The 20457-nt window shown below is 31.5% G+C and overlaps 3 protein-coding genes across 3 annotated transcripts, besides 1 other annotated feature; all 3 read left to right on the top strand.

Annotated features, from left to right (window-relative positions):
* Nucleotides 1-7001: 7001 nt before the first annotated feature.
* Nucleotides 7002-7073: a sequence feature (Short protein (CLUP02_14214, UQC88689.1) was converted to a misc_feature.).
* A 6272-nt stretch (nt 7074-13345) lies between these two features.
* On the top strand, nt 13346-15284 carry CLUP02_14213 (uncharacterized protein; the record flags this gene model as incomplete). The annotated part of the gene is made up of 7 exons (XM_049293145.1): nt 13346-13766; nt 13835-13924; nt 13995-14389; nt 14451-14517; nt 14601-14831; nt 14892-15026; nt 15217-15284. 7 exons carry the CDS (start codon nt 13346-13348, stop codon nt 15282-15284), a joined length of 1407 nt encoding a protein of 468 aa, XP_049150291.1.
* Nucleotides 15285-16519: 1235 nt separating this feature from the next.
* CLUP02_14212 (uncharacterized protein) lies at nt 16520-17400 on the top strand (the record flags this gene model as incomplete). The annotated part of the gene is made up of 2 exons (XM_049293144.1): nt 16520-16669; nt 16747-17400. The coding sequence occupies 2 exons, from the start codon at nt 16520-16522 to the stop codon at nt 17398-17400; spliced, it is 804 nt and encodes a 267-aa protein (XP_049150290.1).
* A 935-nt stretch (nt 17401-18335) lies between these two features.
* On the top strand, nt 18336-20180 carry CLUP02_14211 (uncharacterized protein; the record flags this gene model as incomplete). Its single annotated transcript, XM_049293143.1, has 3 exons — nt 18336-18641; nt 18696-19015; nt 19178-20180. The coding sequence occupies 3 exons, from the start codon at nt 18336-18338 to the stop codon at nt 20178-20180; spliced, it is 1629 nt and encodes a 542-aa protein (XP_049150289.1).
* Between the last annotated feature and the right edge of the window lie 277 nt (nt 20181-20457).

The raw sequence follows: 20457 nt of genomic DNA, 5'->3' as shown, positions 1-20457 counted from the left end.
AGTAGCCGTGTTATTTAAGTATTTTAATATAGCCTAGTTACGAAAATATATAAGTAACTTATTATAAAAACGGCGCTTTTACTAAGACTTTAAAAGCTTATTAATACGCACGAGCTTAGTAAATATAGAGCGCTTTTAGTAAACGTTTTTAAGTATAATTATAAAAATATTTAGTTTATAATTAGCGTTATTTATAATAATCGGGCTAATATAAACCGACTTAAACTTATAAAGTAACTACTTAGCTATAATAATTTCGTTAAAGGTTAGTATTAAGTATATAAACTCCGTAATATTATTTTTAATCTTATTAATAATATATTTTAAGTAGTACTTATTTATATTATAGTTAGTATTCTCTAAGTACTTCGTAATACGCTAAAGCTAGTAATTAAACTTAAAGTTAGTATTATTATTTATAAAAATAAATACGTTAAGTATTTTTTAAAATTTATAAATAATAAGATAAAACGAGGCTAGAGTAGTCTCGTAACTACTTTACGTTTCTAAGCATACTAACTATTATTTTAGTATACTAAGGATAGTAATATCCTAAATAGCGCTAGCCTAGGAGCCGTTCTTTAATTATTTTAATCTTTTAGCTATAGCCGTATTATTAATATAGGCTTAGGTAAGGGCTTTTTTCTGGCACGGATAGCTTTAACGAGGTAATGCGGGATATTCTTATATAGAATATAAAAAGTGAATATTCATATAGAAGCAAGAATATATGAATATAGGGGAAATAAGCGTATATAAAAGAGGTTTTTGTAGTAAAGAGAGTAATATAGTTGAATTACTATATAAGAAGTTGCTTGCTTAACGAAAGGTCTAGGTAGGTAAATACACGCCTATATATAGGCATAAAAACCTCCTACTAGAATATTCCATTGCTTATTAATTATAATATAATTAATAAGCGTATACGTAAGTGAATGCGTAATCGTAGTACGTAATTCCGCCTCGAGTAAATTCCAGATTATTCAGTTACCTTCCAGTACTTTCCATTGCTCACGTAAGCTTATATAAGCAGTATTGCTTATATAATCAATACCTATAATAATCTACAGAGATCGTAGATTAATATGGTATATAGTTTGCTTACGTAATATTGATAATAAGGCGAATAATAAGGTAAACAAAGTTACCTTCGTAACATTTTTTTATAATACGGAGCTTTATAATAGTAATATACGTAAGGTCGAGGTTCTTATAGGTTATTATGTATAGGCGCTTAGTATTATTACTTAGCTAGCCGATAGTAAAGGCTAGGACCTGCTCTAATTAGTATTAAATAATATGTATTTTTAGCTATTATTTAATTTATTTAAGTAGGGTCTTTTTATTATTTTTAAAGTATAGTTCCTAAATAAGGTCGAGGTTAATATACTATTTAATATTTTTTTTAAAAAGGATATTATTATAAATATAAATAGGCGAAGTAAGCTAGTTAGTTATATTATTAAAGTATACTAAGTAATCGGCTTAGGTAATAAAGGGTAAGAAGCGTTCTATTAATTAGTTAAATAGCGCAACTTTAGGGTTAATAACTAGGAGCTTAGCGCCTTTATTAGGGCTTATAACGCTCTATTAAAACTTATAAAAATAGTAACTTTATTAAAAGTTATTAATATAAAAAGAGACTTAGCCTCTTTAGTTATATTTTTTAACTATTATATTTAATAAAGGGGGTATATACTTAGGGGGTATTAATTACGCTACTTATATATAATTAACTTAATTAGCTATCGCTTAGCTCTTTTATATACTTTTTTAATAGGGGTAGCTAGTTAGGATAGTAAGTAATTAATTAATTAAAATATTATTATTCCGTTTTTAAAAAATAATTAATTAAATAATATTAAGTAGTATTATAAAAGGGAACTCGAAGTAAGTCGGAACGCTATTATATTAACCTAATTAACTAAAAACTTAATATAAAAAAAAAATAGAATAGTAAGTAAAAACTAGTAAGCTAGCCCTTTAGGCCTAGCGGTTTAGCTCGTTACGTAATTATTAAGAGCTTAGCCTCGTAGCTTAAAACTAAGCTATAGGGCCCATAGGGCCCTAGTGCCCACTACCGTAATATTTATATATATTATAAGGTCCTTACGATATAAAAGTTTATTATTTTTATTAAAACTAAGTATATTTTTAAAAAAGCCTAGACTAAGCTTTATAAAGAGTTTAATAACTAATGCTTAGTCTTTTAGTATTTTTATATAATATACTTATTTTAAAAGTATAATAAGCCTATTACTTTATTTAAAAATATTAAAACTTTAATACTTATATTATTTTTAATACTAAGTTAAGTAATAATAATATTAAGAATTATTTTTTAAATAGTTTTAGTTATTTATATCGGCTTATTAACGTTATTTAGGATATAATTAGTAATTAAAAACTACGCTTTTACTAAGCTTATATAAAAAATAAAGTATTTATAAACTAAGAATATATAAGTACTCGCTTTAAGTATTTAAGTAAACTTCGAATAATACTTTTTTAAAAATATCCTATTTTAATTAAGATATAAGGCTAGTTTATAAAAAATATAATACTATTTAATAAGAGGCTATTCCTAAACCCCCTTAGACTTTATAATTTAAATTATACTATTTTAATTAAACTAAGTATTTTATATTACTATAAGATTTATTTTAAAATATTAAATTTAACTATTTTTAATAAATAAAAAGTATATTTTTAATAATATTTTTAAAAAACGTTTTTTTTTTAAATTTATATTACTAAATCCTAGATTTTAAAATTATTATATTTTTTTATAATAAGCTAAAGAATATAATATAGCCTATTTTATTATAACTAGCTTTATTTAAAAAAGGCCGGTTAGTTAGTTAAGCCCGTATTATTTATAATAATTAAAGTATTAATAATAAAAAGCGAGGCTACTTATTTAGAAATAAAAATAAGTTAATACTAACTAAGTTTATAAAAAAGATAAGTTAGCTAAGTTAAAGCTAAATATCGAGCTTATTTTAATAATAAATAAAGAGCTAGTTTAGCGTTCTTAATAAGGGGAGGATAATAGGGAATGATATAAATAAATAGCTAATATAACTTAATATTTAAAAAAAATAAAGCTAATGAAAATAGTCTATAATAATAATAAATTATTATAACTATATTTAAAAAGTAGTTAAGTAAACGTTATTATAATTTACTTTTTATATATTTTAAGTATATAATAAAAAAAAGCCTTATTTATTTAAAATTTATAAAAGCTTATATTATTAATTAATTTAAAATTTATAAATTTTAAATAAATAATATAATAGTTCTAAATAAGTACGTAAATTATAATAATATTCTTATTTTTAAAAATCTTAAGCTAGAGCTTAAATTAAAGAGGATAATAAGAATAGTTATATTAATATAATTACCCTTACTACTTTTATAAAGAGGTACTATTTTTTTAAACTAATTAAAAAGTAAAATAGCGACGCTTATATAAGAGTAACGCCCGTATATTAATTTATAACGCCCGTATATTAATTCCTTATTAAAAAAAGGAATTCTTAAAACTTACCTTTTTATACTAAATAAAAAAGAGAATCTTAGTTAGTATAATAGCTAACGATTTAAAAAGGTAGTAATAATTATTAAAAATAATAAAAATAAGAGTAATAATAAGACGGCAAGAAGAAATAAGAATTTCCTAAACCTTAATAAATTCGTTAAGTAATAAAAATACGGATTTATTATAACTAGCGTGCGGATTAAATATATCTTTATTAAAATTAAATACGTTAATAATTACTAATATAAGTATAAGCTAGAGTACGACCCTTAGCGAGTTAGGGTAAAAAAAAAGAGGATAAAACCTAATCTTAAATAAAATCCTAATCCTTTATAAATAAGTAAATATTAACCCAGATTATGAAGGGACGTAAATATATAAAATTATAAATTAATTTAATAATAAGTAAATTAATATAGTATTAATCTATTTAACTAAGGTTTATAAAAGAAAGGGGCTATAGGGGTAACCCCTATTTTATAAAATCGTAAATAATATTAGTTACTAACTAGATGAATAGTTTATAAATATAAGCTTAGGAATTATAAAAGTAATTAATAAATTCCTTTATAAATAAGGGGTATTATTAATATAGTTATAGTTATAAGAACTATATAAAATCCTAGTAATAACGATTATAGAGGAGGAATTCGTATTATAAAACTAAGTATAAGTTAATAAAGCGTATAATCGCTTTAATAAATTTAAAAAAAGGGTAAACGACTTAGATCTTTTTTTTATAATTATTCATAATAATTTATTATTATAAAAGGATATATAGAGGTAAAATATAGTATTAAAAGTACGATAATTAACGATTTTGCTTATTTTAATTTATAGCTCGTTATTATTATTAATATAAAATTTAGTACTAATTAGTTAATAAAAAAAGAAGTAAATTACCTAAAGTTATTAATAATACGTAATAACGTAGGGATCGTATATAAATACTAAAAAATATAGTAATAAATACGAAGTAATTTATAAACCTTAAAAGAATCTTTTTAAAAGAGAAATTATACTCTAGGGGGAAGTATAAGGTTTTATAAAAAACCCTAACGATATTTTATAATTATTATAAAAAGGTTAGGATTAGGGAATATTAGTATTATTTAGTAATTAATATCGTACTCGTAAGCAAAGCTTTTAATTATTATTACGAAGTAGTACGTAATTTTAATTAAAACGACCTTTTTAGTATTATTAACGTAATCCGAAGCCGCTTTAAGACTTATAATAAAAACTTAGAGCTCCTATTTAAGCTATAAGTGATTTTTTATATATTTATAACTAAGATAATAAAGGGTAAATTATAAATAGAAATCTTTAAAAAGCTTATTAATTAAATCAATAAGTTAACAAAAACCTAGTTAAATAAAAAAACTAATGAATAAAAAGTTAGATATTTTTATATTATAATCTAGTATATATTAAAATTAAAAATAACCCTATACTAAGTACTTAAAAACTACAAAACGCTCTATTTAAGGCTAAGATTTAGTTTTAATATTAAAATAAGAATACTATACTAAACCTATTTTTAAATATATAACGGCCCTTATTAATAATATTAAGTTAATTAAACGTATAATAAAAAAAGAAAAGAGGCTAAATATAATAAGGGAATTAATAAGGACGTATAACGAATTAATACGGATATATAGCTCTTAGGGACGTATAATATTTTCTATTTCTAATTAGTTTAAAAAAATAGTACCTCCTTATAAAAGTAGTTAGAGTAATTATATTAATATAGTTATTCTTATTATCCTCTTTAACTTAAGCTCTAGTTTAAAATTTTTAAAAATAAAGATATTACTATAACCCCCGTACTTATTTAGAACCGCTATATTACTTATTTAAAATTTATAAATTTTAAATAAGCTAATAATCTAAGCTTTTATAAATCTTAAATAAATAAGGCTTTTTTATACTATATATTTAAAATATATAAAAAGTAAATTATAATAACGTCCGCCTAACTACCTCTTTTAACATAATTATAATAATTTATTATTATTATAAACTACTTTTTATTAGCTCCGTTTTTTTTAAATACTAAGTTATATTAGCCGTTTATTTATATAATTCTTTATTATCCTCCTCTTATTAAAAACGCTAAACTAACTCCTTATTTATTATTAAAATAAGCTCGATATTTAGTTTTAACTTAGCTAATTTATTTTTTTATAAACCTAGTTAATATTAATTTATTTTTATTTTTAAATAAGTAGCCTCGCTTTTTATTATTAATACTTTAGCTATTATAAATAATACGGGCTTAATTAATTAACTAGCTTTTTTTAAATAAAGCTAGTTATAATAAAATAGGCTATATTATATTCTTTAGCTTATTATAAAAGGATATAATAATCTTAGGGTTAAGGATTTAGTAATATAAATTTAAAAAGAACGTTTTTTAAAAACATTACTAAGGGTATATTTCTTATTTATTAAAAATAGCTAAATTTAATATTTTAAAATATATTTTATAATAATATAAGATATTTAGTTTAATTAAAATAGTATAATTTAAATTATAGAATCCGAGAGGGTTTAAAAATAGCCTCTTATTAAATAATATTACTTTTTTTATAAACCGGCCTTACGTCTTAATTGAAATAAGATATTTTAAGAAAAGTATTATTTAAAGTTTATTTAAGTACTTAAAACGAGTACTTATATATTCTTAGCTTATAAATACCTCGTCCTCTGTATAAGCTTAATAAAAACGTAGTTCTTAATTATTAATTATATTTTATATAACGTTAATAAGCTAATATAAATAATTAAAACTATTTAAAAAATAACTTTTAGTATTATTATTACTTAACTTAGTACTAAAAATAACGTAAGTACTAAAGTTTTAGTATTTTTAAATAAAATAACGGGCTTATTATATTCTTAAAAGTAAGTATATTATATAAAAGTACTAAAGGATTAAGTATTAGTTATTAAACTTTTTATAGAGCTTAGTCTAGGCTTTTTTAAAAATATACTTAGTTTTAGTAAAAATAATAAGCTTTTATATTATAAGGACCTTACGATATATATAAAAAGGGGGCTTATTAATAAGTATATTAATATAGGCCTTATTTTTATTACTTAGCGTAGTTATTATTTATATTAATAATTAATATTTTTTATTATTAAACCTATTACTATTATTATTATAACTACGGTCCTTAACTTATTTTTACTTAGTCCTAAATATAATATTAAAGTTAATATAATAAATATAGAGTTATTATTAAACGTCCGGGAACTGCTCGTTTAGTATAGTTTTTATTTACTCATCGTAGTTTATAATAATAATAATAATAGGGTAACGGACTAAGTATTAGTCTATAAGTTAGTAAATACTTACTAAAAAAAACCAAAAACCCTTTAGTTTTTTATTATTAATAAGGCTAAACTTAGCGTTATAAATAGATTTAAAATAGGTCTACTTAGTAACTTAAAAAAGAGGGAGCTTAAAGCGATTAATATTATAAATATTATTAAAGCTAATTACCTTAGGGAATCGCTTTTATATTTAGAAATAATAAAAAAAGGTTTAAATAAGGCTAATAAGGTAGTTTAGATCGTTATTTACTTATTTTATTATATATAGGATATTTTGCTTATTAAATAGCTTAATTAACGCTATAATTAGTAAGTATTTAGCTAGTTTCTCTCGGTTTATACGAGCCCTAGTATTATAAATATCTCGCTAAGTAAATAAGGACTCTAGGAACTATTTTTAAATAACAATATATATATCCTAAGCCCGAATCTTAACTCGTCGGTTTATAATTTTAATAATATTTTTAACTACTTTAATAACCTTATAATATAAAGGGTACGTAAAGGCTTTAAAACTAGGGCTATAATTATATTATTTATATTAAAAGTTTAAATAATAATATAATAGCTACTTATTCTCTTCTTAAGCCTTAGTAATAACTTATTATTTATAACCGTATATTTAAGACTTATACTATTAAATACTAGCGCCTTTTATAAACCTAAGCTTATTAAACTAATTATATTAAAAAGTATATTAAATAATTCGGCCTCGAGCTTTATACCTATTCCGCTTTATAATATTAAATTTATTAGTTTTTATAAAGTTATTAACTTAGTTGAAAAGGGTATTATAAGTTTATTTTAAATTACTAAGAATTAATAAGTTTAGGATTTAAGTTATAAAAAGAGAAAAGGATCGGTTATTTAAAGTATAATAAGAGGCTATAGTTTAAAAAAACGTTTTATTTTAAATAGAGGATAGTTATAGAAGTAAATAGGGTAATAAGTTAACTTAGGGACCTTATATTTATTATTATTAATAAATATATTCTTATTATTAAAATAGTACTATTATTAACTATTAATTAGTCTTAATAACCTATTTAATAAGCTAAAAAGTATTATTAAACTATTTTATTATAAAATAAGAAGGTTATTAGGATTATTTATTAGGGGGAGAGGGGTTATATTTTAAAAAAAGTTATAAGAAGGTAGTCCGCTAGGTTTTTATTATTTCCTTAAGGAAATAATAAGTAAAGTATAATATAAGCTTTATATTAAAGTAATTATTTATAAAAAGTTATATATTTTATAATATACTAACTAGGAGCTTAGTAATAAGGTCGTACTACTTTTTAAAATTATTAACTTTATAAAATTAATTAATATTAAAGTAGCTACTTTTTAAAAAGAGAGATAATAATAATTAACTAAATAATAATAAGAGGCCGTAATTCATTAATAGTTATTTTTATAAAAGGGGAAGTTTTTTAATAGGGGTATTATTTTAAAATTAGTCTTAGGGAACGTTTTTAATTCTAATTATCAAAGCTATTATAAGTAAATACTATAAGTTAAACTTCGAGGCTTAATAATATAACCTAAGTATAAAGGGAGTAAAGGAATAAAGGCTTAGGATACTTTATAAGTATTTAGTAAAATTTAACTATACTAATAATTCTTTTTTAGATTAATTAAAAAGTAGAATAGTAACGCCCGTATAAGAGCGACGCCCGTATATTAATTTGCGACGCCCGTATATTAATTCCTTATATTAATAACGGGTATTATAAGGATTAGCTTTGGCTTAAGTAAAGAAATCGTCGCTCTAAGTATAATAAAAGTAGAGACGTATTTCGGAACGATAACTTTTTATATTTTACTTATTAATACTCTATTTTTATTATATTTAAAAAATATAAATTAATTAGGTATTATATTTAATAATATAAAGAATAAAACTTTTAGTAATAAGTACTTCGAAATAGTTGAACGATAATAGGGGTATGCGTTTATAAGGCTTATTAATAATACGAAGTTAATTAATTACTTAACGGAAAGTAAGCTTAGATAACTATATTAGAGATTCGGGTACTTATTAGTTACGAGGTTATATAACCTCTTAAAGTAATTAAGTAATAATAATATTAAAATAGGGGCGCTAGAGTAGTTAACGAAAGAATATTATTAATACTAAATAAATATATAAAGCCTACGTAGATTTAAATTTAAATTACGTAATAAGCTTAACTTTAATTAGAAATCGTTATTAATATTTTTTATTTAAATAGTCGGCTAGTTCTATATATAATTAACGTAACTATATCTTTTTAAGTAGGGTAATTCCTTTAGAATTTATAAATAAAAATAGTATAAGTAGCCCTATAAAAGGAATAGATTAATATATACTAAGGACTACTAAACGGTATTAAAACTAACGCTAATACTAGTTTTAAATCGGTAGAATTTAGAAAGAATATAACGGCTTATAGTATATAACTAAAAATCGTACTCGTTAAAGCGTACTATAATATTAAAAAAGTAAAAAAGGTATACTAATAACTAAAAAAGGCGTTTAGAATTATTAAAAAAAAAATCCCGATTTTACTAATAATAAATACCTCTAAATAATATTTAAATATTATAATAGTATTATAAGGCCTAACGGGCTTATATTAACGCTATTAATATTTAAAGTATATTTAAAAACGACTTTAGTCGCGCTACTATTACTAAATATAAACTAATAAGCCTAAGTAATTAAAAAAATAATATGGGTACTATATAAAATAAGTATAAAAAGGTAAGTTAACGAGGTAATTACTATATATAATAGGCCCGATATAGGGGGTAATTTAGATATATTACTAAATTTAAATATATAAGTATAATACAAAATTACTTAATAATAGGCTAGGCTATATAAATTAAATTTTATTAACGAGCGATTTTATATAATTACGAGGGATCGTAACTAGCCCTTCGAGGTATTAATTATAATAATTAGACCGTATTATATAAATTCTAGCGAGGTAATTTTTAACTTATAAAAAAAAGAAAAGCTAAGGGAAATTATATAACCCGCAATAGAGGTATAGGAAATTATTTTTAATAAGATCGTCGTAGTAATATTAATAAATAATAAAAAAAAGGAAATTATTAAAAAAGTACTAATAAAACGTTATAAAACGTTATAAAAAGCTATAATAATAAGCCTTAACGTAGTAATTTATTATTAGCGACGAAGTAATTAATATTTTTTATATAATAAAAAAAAAGCCGATTTTAAGCTAATAATTAAACTACGTAAAGAAAGTATAATTATAACTACTAAAAAGCTATATAAGGGATTAGATTTTATTAAAATAAATACTCTTTATAATTAAGGGGTCTATCGATTTATTTTTTATAACTTAGAAAAGTATATAAACCTCTATATATTTAAATCGTAAATAGTTTATAAGATTAAAAAGAAAGAAATACCCTAGCTATATAAGAAGTTTAAGTATATAATTTAGAAATATAGTAATATTAAAAAAGTAATACTACTTATATAATTACTTATTATATAGCGCTATAGCTAATAGTTAATAATAGTACTAATAGTATTATTACGGAAGAAGGGATATAAGATTTAGAGCTATAATATTACCTAGGCCTATACTTAATTAGCTATAGGGCTTATAAAGAAAATCCTAGCTTATTTAGTAAAAAATAGCTAGTAAGTATTTAAAAAGTACGATTATTAAAGTACTTAAGCTACTATATAGGCTTATAAAATCGGGTACTTATTAATAAGCTATATATTACGATTTTTATATTAATTAATTATTAATAGTTATATTTATATATAACCCGTATTTACTAATCTCTAAATACGAAAATAACTAATTTAGAATTATTAAAATATAGACCGACGATATATTAGGCTTATTTAATATTAATTTTATAAAGAAAGAGGATAAGGAGCTTTAAAAAGCGGGCTTTATTATAAAACTAAAAGAGGTCCTTATAACAAGTACCCCCCTAGTATTTAATAGCGGGATTTTTATTATTAAAAAGAAAACTATTATTTTTTAATAAAAAGAGTAAGGTAAGAAGATTAACCTTATTAATTTAAATATAATTAATATTAAAAAATAGTATAAAGCTAAGCTTATATAAGGGGTATATTTATTTTTTATTTTTACCTTTACTAGCTACTCGGGCAATTCTCAATATTATTTATATAGTATTAATATATAGTATTAGTAAATACTTATACTATCTCGCTAAACTATTTTTTTTAGATTTTCTAACTTTTTAACTTTCCTTCTTATAAAGTTTATAACTACGGATTATTAATAATAATAATAAGCGCTACTACTTTATAAGCCTACGTACCTAACTAAGTTAGCTACCCTTTTAAGTAATAATAGTTTATAATAGTAGTATTAGAGATACCCTCGTTATTATTATTAAGAATAATACTAACCTTACGATATTTACCCTAATACTTACAATTTTATTTATATATATATATATTCGTTACCTCGTTTCCTTTATTAAAGTTAAAGACACTACTTCCCTTACTATTTATTATTATTATACTATTACTATTACTATTTAACTATTTATTTTAAGTATACTTTATTAAAATACTAAGACGCTATTAATAACTCGTCGACCCTTAGGGCTTCTTTAATAACTAAAAGTTCGATCCTATAAGTATTATACTAAATAACCCCGAGCTATAAAAAGACTACTTTAATAAATACTATATCTATAATATCGACTTATAAAAAACGGATAAATATATTATAATAAGTATCGCCCTTATTAGCGCCCTTTTAATATAATAAAATATAAATAAGCCTAGACTTAATAATATAATTAAGAGCTTAAAAAGAGTATAAGTAAGCGTATTAAATAAGAATAGTAATAAGGAAAAGTTATTATTAAATAAGATAAAAAGAGAAAATAAGGGGTAGTATTTAGCTATTAAAAGGGCGATTAATATATTATAATAAGATCGTTAATATCTACGGCCGGCTATTATTAGTTATAAAGTTTATTACGTAATAAAAACTTAATATTAACCCTAATAAACTAGCTTATTTATAAAGGCGAAGATAGCCCCTAATAAGGCGGACCGGACCCTAAAGGGATATAAGGGGTATATATTATAAATATTTATTAACCCAAAGTAATATTTAGCTACGCTAGAGTAGCGTAAGTTATAAATCTAACTAAATAAAACGTCGAAGTATTTAATAAATAGCTTAAGTAATAATAAATAAATCTTAATTAAGGCCTCGTTTATTATTTAATCGACTTTATAATTAATAAACTCTACGTTTTTATTAATAGGTTATTTATAAATAATAACGACCTTATTTCGTAATTAGGGTATATTATTATCTTAGTTAATGAGAGTATAAGCGAGAGCGAATTTATTATATACGATAATATAATTTATTATTTATTAACTAAAAATAAGTAAGTAATAAGAAATATATTAGCGTTAGAGGTTTATAATATAGTTAATAATATTAACCTCTTTTATATAATTTTAATAACGTTACGGAAGATTACTAATCGACTTAGCTTTTTATTAATCCTAATAGTTATTTATATTAATTCTTATTTATTATACGAATACTTTATTAAATTAAGGATAAAAAGAAAAGAGGCTTATAATTAATATTATAGCCTTTAGGTAATTATATAAAAAGCGCGAGATATTTAAAATCCGTTAGATTAATAATAATAATAAGCTTATTAATATTTTTATAAACATAGTACTTAATAAGGGGTTAGAATAATTTATAAGTAATAAAAAGGTTAATATATAAATAAAAGGATAAGTTATATAAAAAGAATAAAAAAAAAGAATAAAAAGAGATAACTTAGTAAACGGACCCGAGGTCGAATTATATTTCTAACCGTAGTAAGTAAATTAATAATAAAAAGAGAAAGTTAGTATTAGATTAGAAGTCTAATTTAACTATAATATATAGCCAATTACGCAAGGGCTAATTAGGGGCCCTATTTATAATTATTATAGCTAGCTTAATTTATAATTAGAACTTCTTTTTTATGCTTACGTAGATATTTATATAGTTTAATTAATCTCTTTATTAACTTACGGTTCGAACTAACTACTTTATAATAGGGATACTAATAGTTCTTAACGATTTTAAAACTCATTTTTGCTAAACCTTTGGGGGGAAAATCTGTGTTACGAAGTAGATTCTCTGTTAATTATTAGAACATAATACAGCCTAGGTACTGGGCTTGTCTACGATAGTAAGTAAGGAATTGATGTCGGGGAACCCGGCAGTTCCCCGTAGACAAGAACGTACGAGACTCTCCCTCATAATCCGAAACTAAGGTAGTTTACTAATACCTGAATCGAAAGGAACCGTGGCAGTAGAAGGCATTGGTGTGATCGCTATTAAACTTCGAGATAGGTTGATTTGGTTGTACGAGGCTTTGGTCCTGCTATATGGTCTTAATGAGGCCTATAGAAGGATGCAGAATGGACAATATCGGCATGCTGCTGAAATGGGCGTACCCGACGGCAGCTCTCGAACAATTCTGGAGTTCTTTGTCAACAAAGTGGCTCAAGTCTGTGATAACCGACCATTCGGGTCCACGATCACATCCCTTGCCATCATTCAGAAGCCTGACAAGGTGCAATACATCTTTTCATCCAATCAGCGGAGCTCGGAAGATGCTCAATATGCAGCCACGACCATCCAAATCCTCCTTGACAAAATGGGTTCACGGAATCGCGTCGACGTTGGAGACGATGACAGGTCCTCGGTCTTTTGCGAACTTCTTCGCGACATACTCCTATTTCATAAGCAGCGAGTTACTCTGTATAAGTCGCGACTTAACCAACGACTGAATCAATGCATCAAAGAATTGAAGGCTAGGTCCTTGGACGCGGGTTTGTTTCCCTTGACCAAGTAAGTGGCGTCTTTGGTGTTCAACTATTCAACTTGGTTGATCAAATAGTTGTTTCTCTAGGAGACCCTCTACTTGATGAGCTAGAATATCTCCAAGCTTTGACCAAGACCGAGGTGCCTTTGGATGGCAGTGAAGGGTGTAAGTCTGGTCTAGGCTTCCCTTGATGTTTGGAAGAGTAATGCTAAACCGGCCCCTTATCACGATGCAGTCGCTCGCAACGGTGAACACCTGATATTAGCCGCAAACACCTTTCGCAAAAGTCTGATGTACGAATCGGTTATTGAAAGAGCCCGGGAAGGACGCTTCAACGAGTCCGAGCGCTGGTGTCAACTACAGCACTTCATCGGACGGCTTTCTTCGTATCACGGTGCTATTCGGGCTATCATTTCCGGCCGCAGACGTCTCCACCCGGACTTGTTCGAAAATTTCGAAATAACATGGCTGCCGCCAAGTATACCCATGAATAATCCGATGGACACACTCCAAAGCCATATGGGTATGGAGACGCAGCAAAAGAGGCGTTCGGCGGACAATATTATCAGGAAAATGATGGGAAACTCGGCGGACCGTGATACGACTCTCGAACAGGCCAAAACTCTTCAGGTCTGTGGCTTGGATGAGTCCATCATGCATCAGTGTCAAATGACGTCTTTCAAACCCATAGTTCAGTGCGAAATTTTGTTATTGCATTATCTGGATCAAGGCTATTGCCGAAATCACTATCACATCCCGTTCATCGACGACGTCAAATTTATAGGCTGCAGTAAACCTACCTGCCGGCTGTGCGAATATTACTTCGCTGCTCATAATACAGACATCCAAGTTTGTCCCGGACACAAGAATGTCTACTCAAATTGGACTATCCCGAATCTTTTTGCCAACGACTTGGCTGAAGCGAATGAGAGAGACAGCCTGCTCGACAAGGTCGTCAGCAAGATTAGAGAGGATGCACTTCGCGCTTTGAGAGAGAAAACAACCGATGGCAAAAGATTTGACCCAGACACTCACTCATCTTACCCAACACATCAGTCGCTGGAAACCAATGGTCAGCCAAACATGGATGGGCTAGCGTCCGCATTGGGAGACTTAACTCTCGTTAACCCAGCCGACATGGACGATTTTCAATCCTTATCAGAAGAATACCGGAGCATCTTCTTAGAAGCAGAGGGAAACGAGACAGATGAAGATGATTGGGCAGGCTATGACCATGCTGAACATTCTGGTGGCGTGTCTCTTCAGGGTTGAGGAAGGCCTCGGTTGTTATCTACATATATATTTCCCTGCCTTTTTTCTTTTCCCATGCCTTACCGTTCGTTCTCTTGTGCGAGGGAATGCTATAGGTGGTAAGCAAGCTTGATACTTATAAGTTTTCAAACATCGTCCATTCCTACTTATGCCTTTTGAAACCGCTGCCTGCTTCACATGTGAAGCATTTTCAAATATGCTGCGTGGTTTCTGTCAACAGCTGAATATGCGATGCATATACTACACTTCTTGAGGCACGACCAGAAGCGAGTCGTCCTCTTTCGTAGCATCCGCTTAGGTTGTGCAGCCTCTTTTGCCATTGTAATTGTATGAACGGACGGGCGTGAATGGACGGGTGTGAACCCCGTTGCCCGAAGCAAGCAAGCAAGCAAACATCTGTAGCAAAAGATCAAGCCTGGGGTGAGTGCTTTTGAGCGTTATTATGCCCTGAATCGAGAGAGCGCAACGGGTTTCTTAAGTTCCTTCGAAGGGCATGACTTAAAGTATTACCGTCTCAGACTCACAGAAGTCCACTGGCGGGAGAGGTAGCATCAAATAAGCCTGCGTAGCTCGGTCTCGGTTCTGAGGGAGTCAAATAGCGTTGAACACTGCTAATCGAACCACTCTCATCCTTACCTCTCGGAGCCGGTTTCCAATCCCTCGCTGCAGCGGGTCATCCTACCAAAGAAGATCTCTACCCATTCGGAGCCGGCTTTTCATCGACGGCCGTCGCAAGTTGGCAGTAATGTCCTCTCCGATCAAGTGATCTCAACTTCAGCCTCAAGATGTGGCACGTTCAATAAACTTCGGCAGCCCGCCCGGCTGGTCATGCTAACAATCGATGACTTAGCCAGGCTTCCCGCAACAGAAGCCAGTCTACTGATCGCATTCGCCATCACTATCTTTATTTGCTCTAAGCCGTATAAAGAAATCGCACAGACTTCCGTCTCCAAGTAAGCCCTCAGACTCTCCTGCCAGTTCCCCGAATTGGTAGGCTGTCAAGGCAACTGTGACCCGCGACGGCGTTTCATCCCATCTACGACGTTGATCGGAGCTCCGTTATTCCCTCAAACGGGAGTTGCTCAAAGCCAGAACCTGACCCGGGCGTCTGGATCAGCTCCAAGTGGTTTGATGCGGACCTTGCTAGTATGACGGGATCTTCGCGATTGTCTACCTGCAGAGGACGGATGCCGCAGCGTCGCAAGATCTGAAGCGCTCACAGCAAGCTCTACCAGATACGTCCACTCCAGCCGGCTGCCGGTGAGACCCAGATCTTTGGGACGTCGTCCGGCGTGGGAAACATTCCAACATCTTAAACGTTCATTGCATTTTCATAAAAGACCTTGATGCCCCCTGGTGAATGTAAGCGTGAACCAAGTGACTTGTTAATCCGGTCTGGCACCTGTCCATCTCTTCTGTTTGATTTCGATCTCGTTTCACTCATTTCTCCCTCAATCTCTCTCGCTCTGGTCAGCGAAGGTCGTGAGGATGAGGGCCTTTTTTGTCGTGGGCTCATTGGTGCTCAGCACTGTGGCTGCGGCGCCAGCAAATGATGTCCAAAAGAGAGACCTCCAAACCATTCAGGGGGCGTTCGTGTCCATTTCAGTGGCATCATCGAACTTGGATACAGCCATTAGAGTAAGTTGGCTTCGAACAACAGACTTCGAATTGTTTACACACTAATCGAGGGGTCCAATTCACTAACACGATATCAGGCTTTGACACCCGATCCCAACAGCGCTTCTGCTCTCGGCCCGGCGATGATGGGACTCGAAGGTGCACTTGCACAAGCCCGTACTGATGTTGCGCCGACCTCACCGATCGGAATCTCTGACGGCATCGCTCTTCAGAACGCCGCCGATACTTTGACGAAGAGCGTGAAGATCATGGTCATGTCAGCAATGCTCCAGCGCCAGACGCTCGACCAGATCAACATGACGCCGATGCTTCTCCAATCTTTCATGAACCAGAACATGTTGTCGGCTGCACTTGGCCAGGTCGTTCTTTCCAAACTTCCTGCGGAGGGGCTCCAAAGCGCCATGGCCGCATTTGCCGGAGCTGGTGGCTCAGTTGGAATGGGAATTGTATCGCTAGCCAACCCCCCTTTGGCGATGCCTCCCGGTATGGGTCCTCCCATGGGTGGCGCCCCTCCAGCAGCTATGCCAGCCACTGGGGCTCCTCAGACGGGTTCGCCGCAGACAGGTTCTCCAGGAAACTCCTCCCAGTCTGGCCAGAGAGGCTCCCCTCAGATGAGCTCACCTCAAACCGGATCTCAGCCCGCGGGCGGCAGTCAGGGACAGGCGGGTAGCGCAGCGAGTAGTGTGTCGGTGAGCCAGGCTCTGGAGGGCAACGTTGTGGCGCTTTCCTGAACATCGCCAACTAGCAGTTGAGCTGGTGTTAAACATCGTTCAGATCGCAATGAAATGCGTTAGAGTTTGGAAGAGAATTGATGTGGGACGAGATCAAGTATTAGGTACTGTTGCGCAATTCAGCGAAGTCACTCGTTTGGTTGTTCCTTCAAGAATTGTTTTGCACCGTGAATCCGTTGTTTAACTGTCAGAGACTCGCATAGCATAAAGTAATGATCTATGAATAACACTTGATCTAACTGGACTAGCCGCTCTGTAATTCGCGTGTAACTAACGAGTTTTCACTGATGTGATCCCGAGACTTTGGTTTCGAAGCAATACTCTCTGGAGGTAACGGGAAAACAAAGTATTGTGAGCGAAAGGCTCTCATGATGGCTTTGGAACGAAATAGACACACACACAGAGACATATTGGTGGTATGTCAATTACGTATATCCACCGCAAAAGTCTTGAGGCTTCACCAGCATTTTTTGATCCTTGTGTCAAAGATGTCGAAATAAGTCCAATGGTTGAAGTTTAGACACTACTCATACTGTTAATTTAGTATGATAGCTTGCCGCGATTAATCAAACTTCACCATATTGAGTTAAGGAGACTGAACCTCTCAATTCTATGACTTCCGGGAGTCCGTGGCCTGAATTGGTAATTTGTCTCATTGGACGAAAGCAAGTCTATTTCCGCGCCTAACATGAACCCGGTCTGTACTGAACTAAGCAGACCATTTCGTGGGTTCCTCTCTACGCCTAGCCCTGGGGAATATCCGAAACGCCGACGGCCGTCTAATAACAGTTCTACCCACACCAGTGATCGAAATTCAACCCTCAAAGACAAATCAGCAACAAAACTCTGCTTGGCATATATAACTCCGTTACTGTGGCAAAGCTGATTCAGCAGTAACCAGCAATACGGTCAATCGGAAAAGCTGGTCTGTAACAATGGACACTGAAGTTGGCGATGGTGATAGGGTCGATGTAATAAAGGAGGAGCTCAAGGTCGGTCCAAGTATTGATGTAACGCTGTATGTGGCGGAACCGTCTACCAAAATAGTTGGCGATGGATTTTCGGATGGAAAAGAAAGCGTAGCAGTGGGTGATGCCAACGTTGCGTCCGTTGCCAAGTTGTCTGTAACGGTTGCTGCATTCGTTGTCGATGCCGAGGCTGTTGATGACAGTATGTTTGGCAAGTTCGTTGTGACGGATAGTGAAGTGAGGTCCGAGATTGGAGTCGAGCTCAAAGAACTCGTTTCTTGGCTTGCTTGAATGGAACGGGACCCGGACGTCGTGCTTGTGATCAAGTCTAAATACGAAGATTGCGTGATTGAAGAGGTTGGATTCGAGACGGAATCCATATTGCTTGTCAATGGGTCCGAAGTCGATGCTGAGATTGATGTGAACGTCGTGTTCGCAAATGAACCAGTCAGAGAGACTGTCTCACTTGTTGACGATGGACTTATAGAAGAACTGTTGGTGGGCTCTGTGCTTTCAGAGGCCGCAACAGTCGTACTACCGAGGAATGTTGTACTGAGAGAAAAGGTGCTGTCCGTTATGCTACTTGACAGTAGACTTGTAAGATCCGAGGACGTGCCGCTCGAAGTGAATGTCAGGATCGTTGTGGGGTCAGAAGAAGTCAAGGTGACGAGTGTGTCTGTACTAGAGAACAGTTCGGTTGTCGAGCTGCTACTCAATGTGGGGATATCTGTCGATGAAAGAGAGGTCGTTGGTAAAACAGACGTCACTGAGGGGAAACTCGTTGATGACTGAGAGTTTGTCGACGATAGAGAGCTCACAGACGAGGGAGAACTGATTGAAGATAACGAAAAAGTCGAAGACGTCGTTACTGTCGAAATTGAGCTTGTAGAGGACGTCGAGGAGTTAGAAAAGATCGTGGAAAGAGTAGTTGTGGAAGTTGAGCTGCTTGATAATAGTGTCGTTGAAAGGGTGGAAGTCGTTGAGCTCAGGCTTGAAGAAGAAATTGAAGGAGAAAACGAAGTTGTTGGAACACTGAACGTTGCTGGCTCAGTATTTGTCGTAGTGGTATCAGCCGTAGACGTAGATGATGTGAGGAAAATTGAAGATGTAGAAGAGCTAGTCGTGTTTGCGAATGGACCCCCGGTTGATGTTGAAGTGAGCTGTGTGTTGCTGGACACTTCGATGCTGGTAGTTGTGAGGGACGAGGTCGTGATAGATTCGGAAGAAGTGAAAGAGGACGTCAGACTTGCGGTCGATGACAGGGACAACAAAGAGCTTGATGAGCTTGAAGAAGAGGCTGACGAAGGGGTTGAAGTCGACAAGAAACTTGACGCAGTTGATGAGAAGGTCGACGTGGATGAGGTAGATGATGGAGTGGACAGCGAGGGAGATGAGGGAGATGATGAGGATGAAGTTGACGATGAAGTCGATAAAATTGAAGAGGAAGTTGAGGATGTGTCTGTTGTGGACTCTGAGCTTGTTAAAGGAATCGAAGAAGAGTCTAAAGACGAGGTCGACGATAAAGTCAAGGGTGAGGTTGAATCAGAGGCCGAGGAGGATGATGACAGGGAAGTTAAAGATGATGTCGAGGGGGAGGAGATTGAGGATGGGTCTGTGCTGGACTCTGACGTTGATGCGATCGTCGAAGAAGAAGTTGAGGTGGTTGAGGATGAGTTCGAAAAGAAGGTGAAAGACGAAACTTCAGTGCTGGACTCCGAATTCGATGACGCTGTCGACGACGTGCTTGATTCAGTCGTTTCCGTAGTAGTCGGAACAGGTGGAACCTCCCGGAAGCCAAAATACACGCTGTAGTGGTCTAATCCATCTGCAAACCCACCACAGCGAGCATTGTTGTTCCCGCTGCAGCGAGTACTGCACATTTCCTCGGGGTCATAATAAGCATCTGGGTTATTGATGCCTGCCCGGCTACACAGACACGTAGTTCCCATCAAAGCAGCGAATCTGCGTACCAAAGTTGAACATTGAGTTTGACAGCTTTCGGGCTCCACGTTGGCGTCATTTTGAATTGTTTCAAATTGTGCCATGTTCGTGATGACATAACATCCCAAGTAGCCCATAACGCCAGAGA

This window comes from Colletotrichum lupini, chromosome 7, assembly GCF_023278565.1.
Source record: "Colletotrichum lupini chromosome 7, complete sequence".
Lineage (NCBI taxonomy): Eukaryota > Fungi > Ascomycota > Sordariomycetes > Glomerellales > Glomerellaceae > Colletotrichum > Colletotrichum lupini.
The sequence above is the reverse complement of the archived record's forward strand: the minus strand, read 5'-3'. Positions and strand labels throughout refer to the sequence as shown.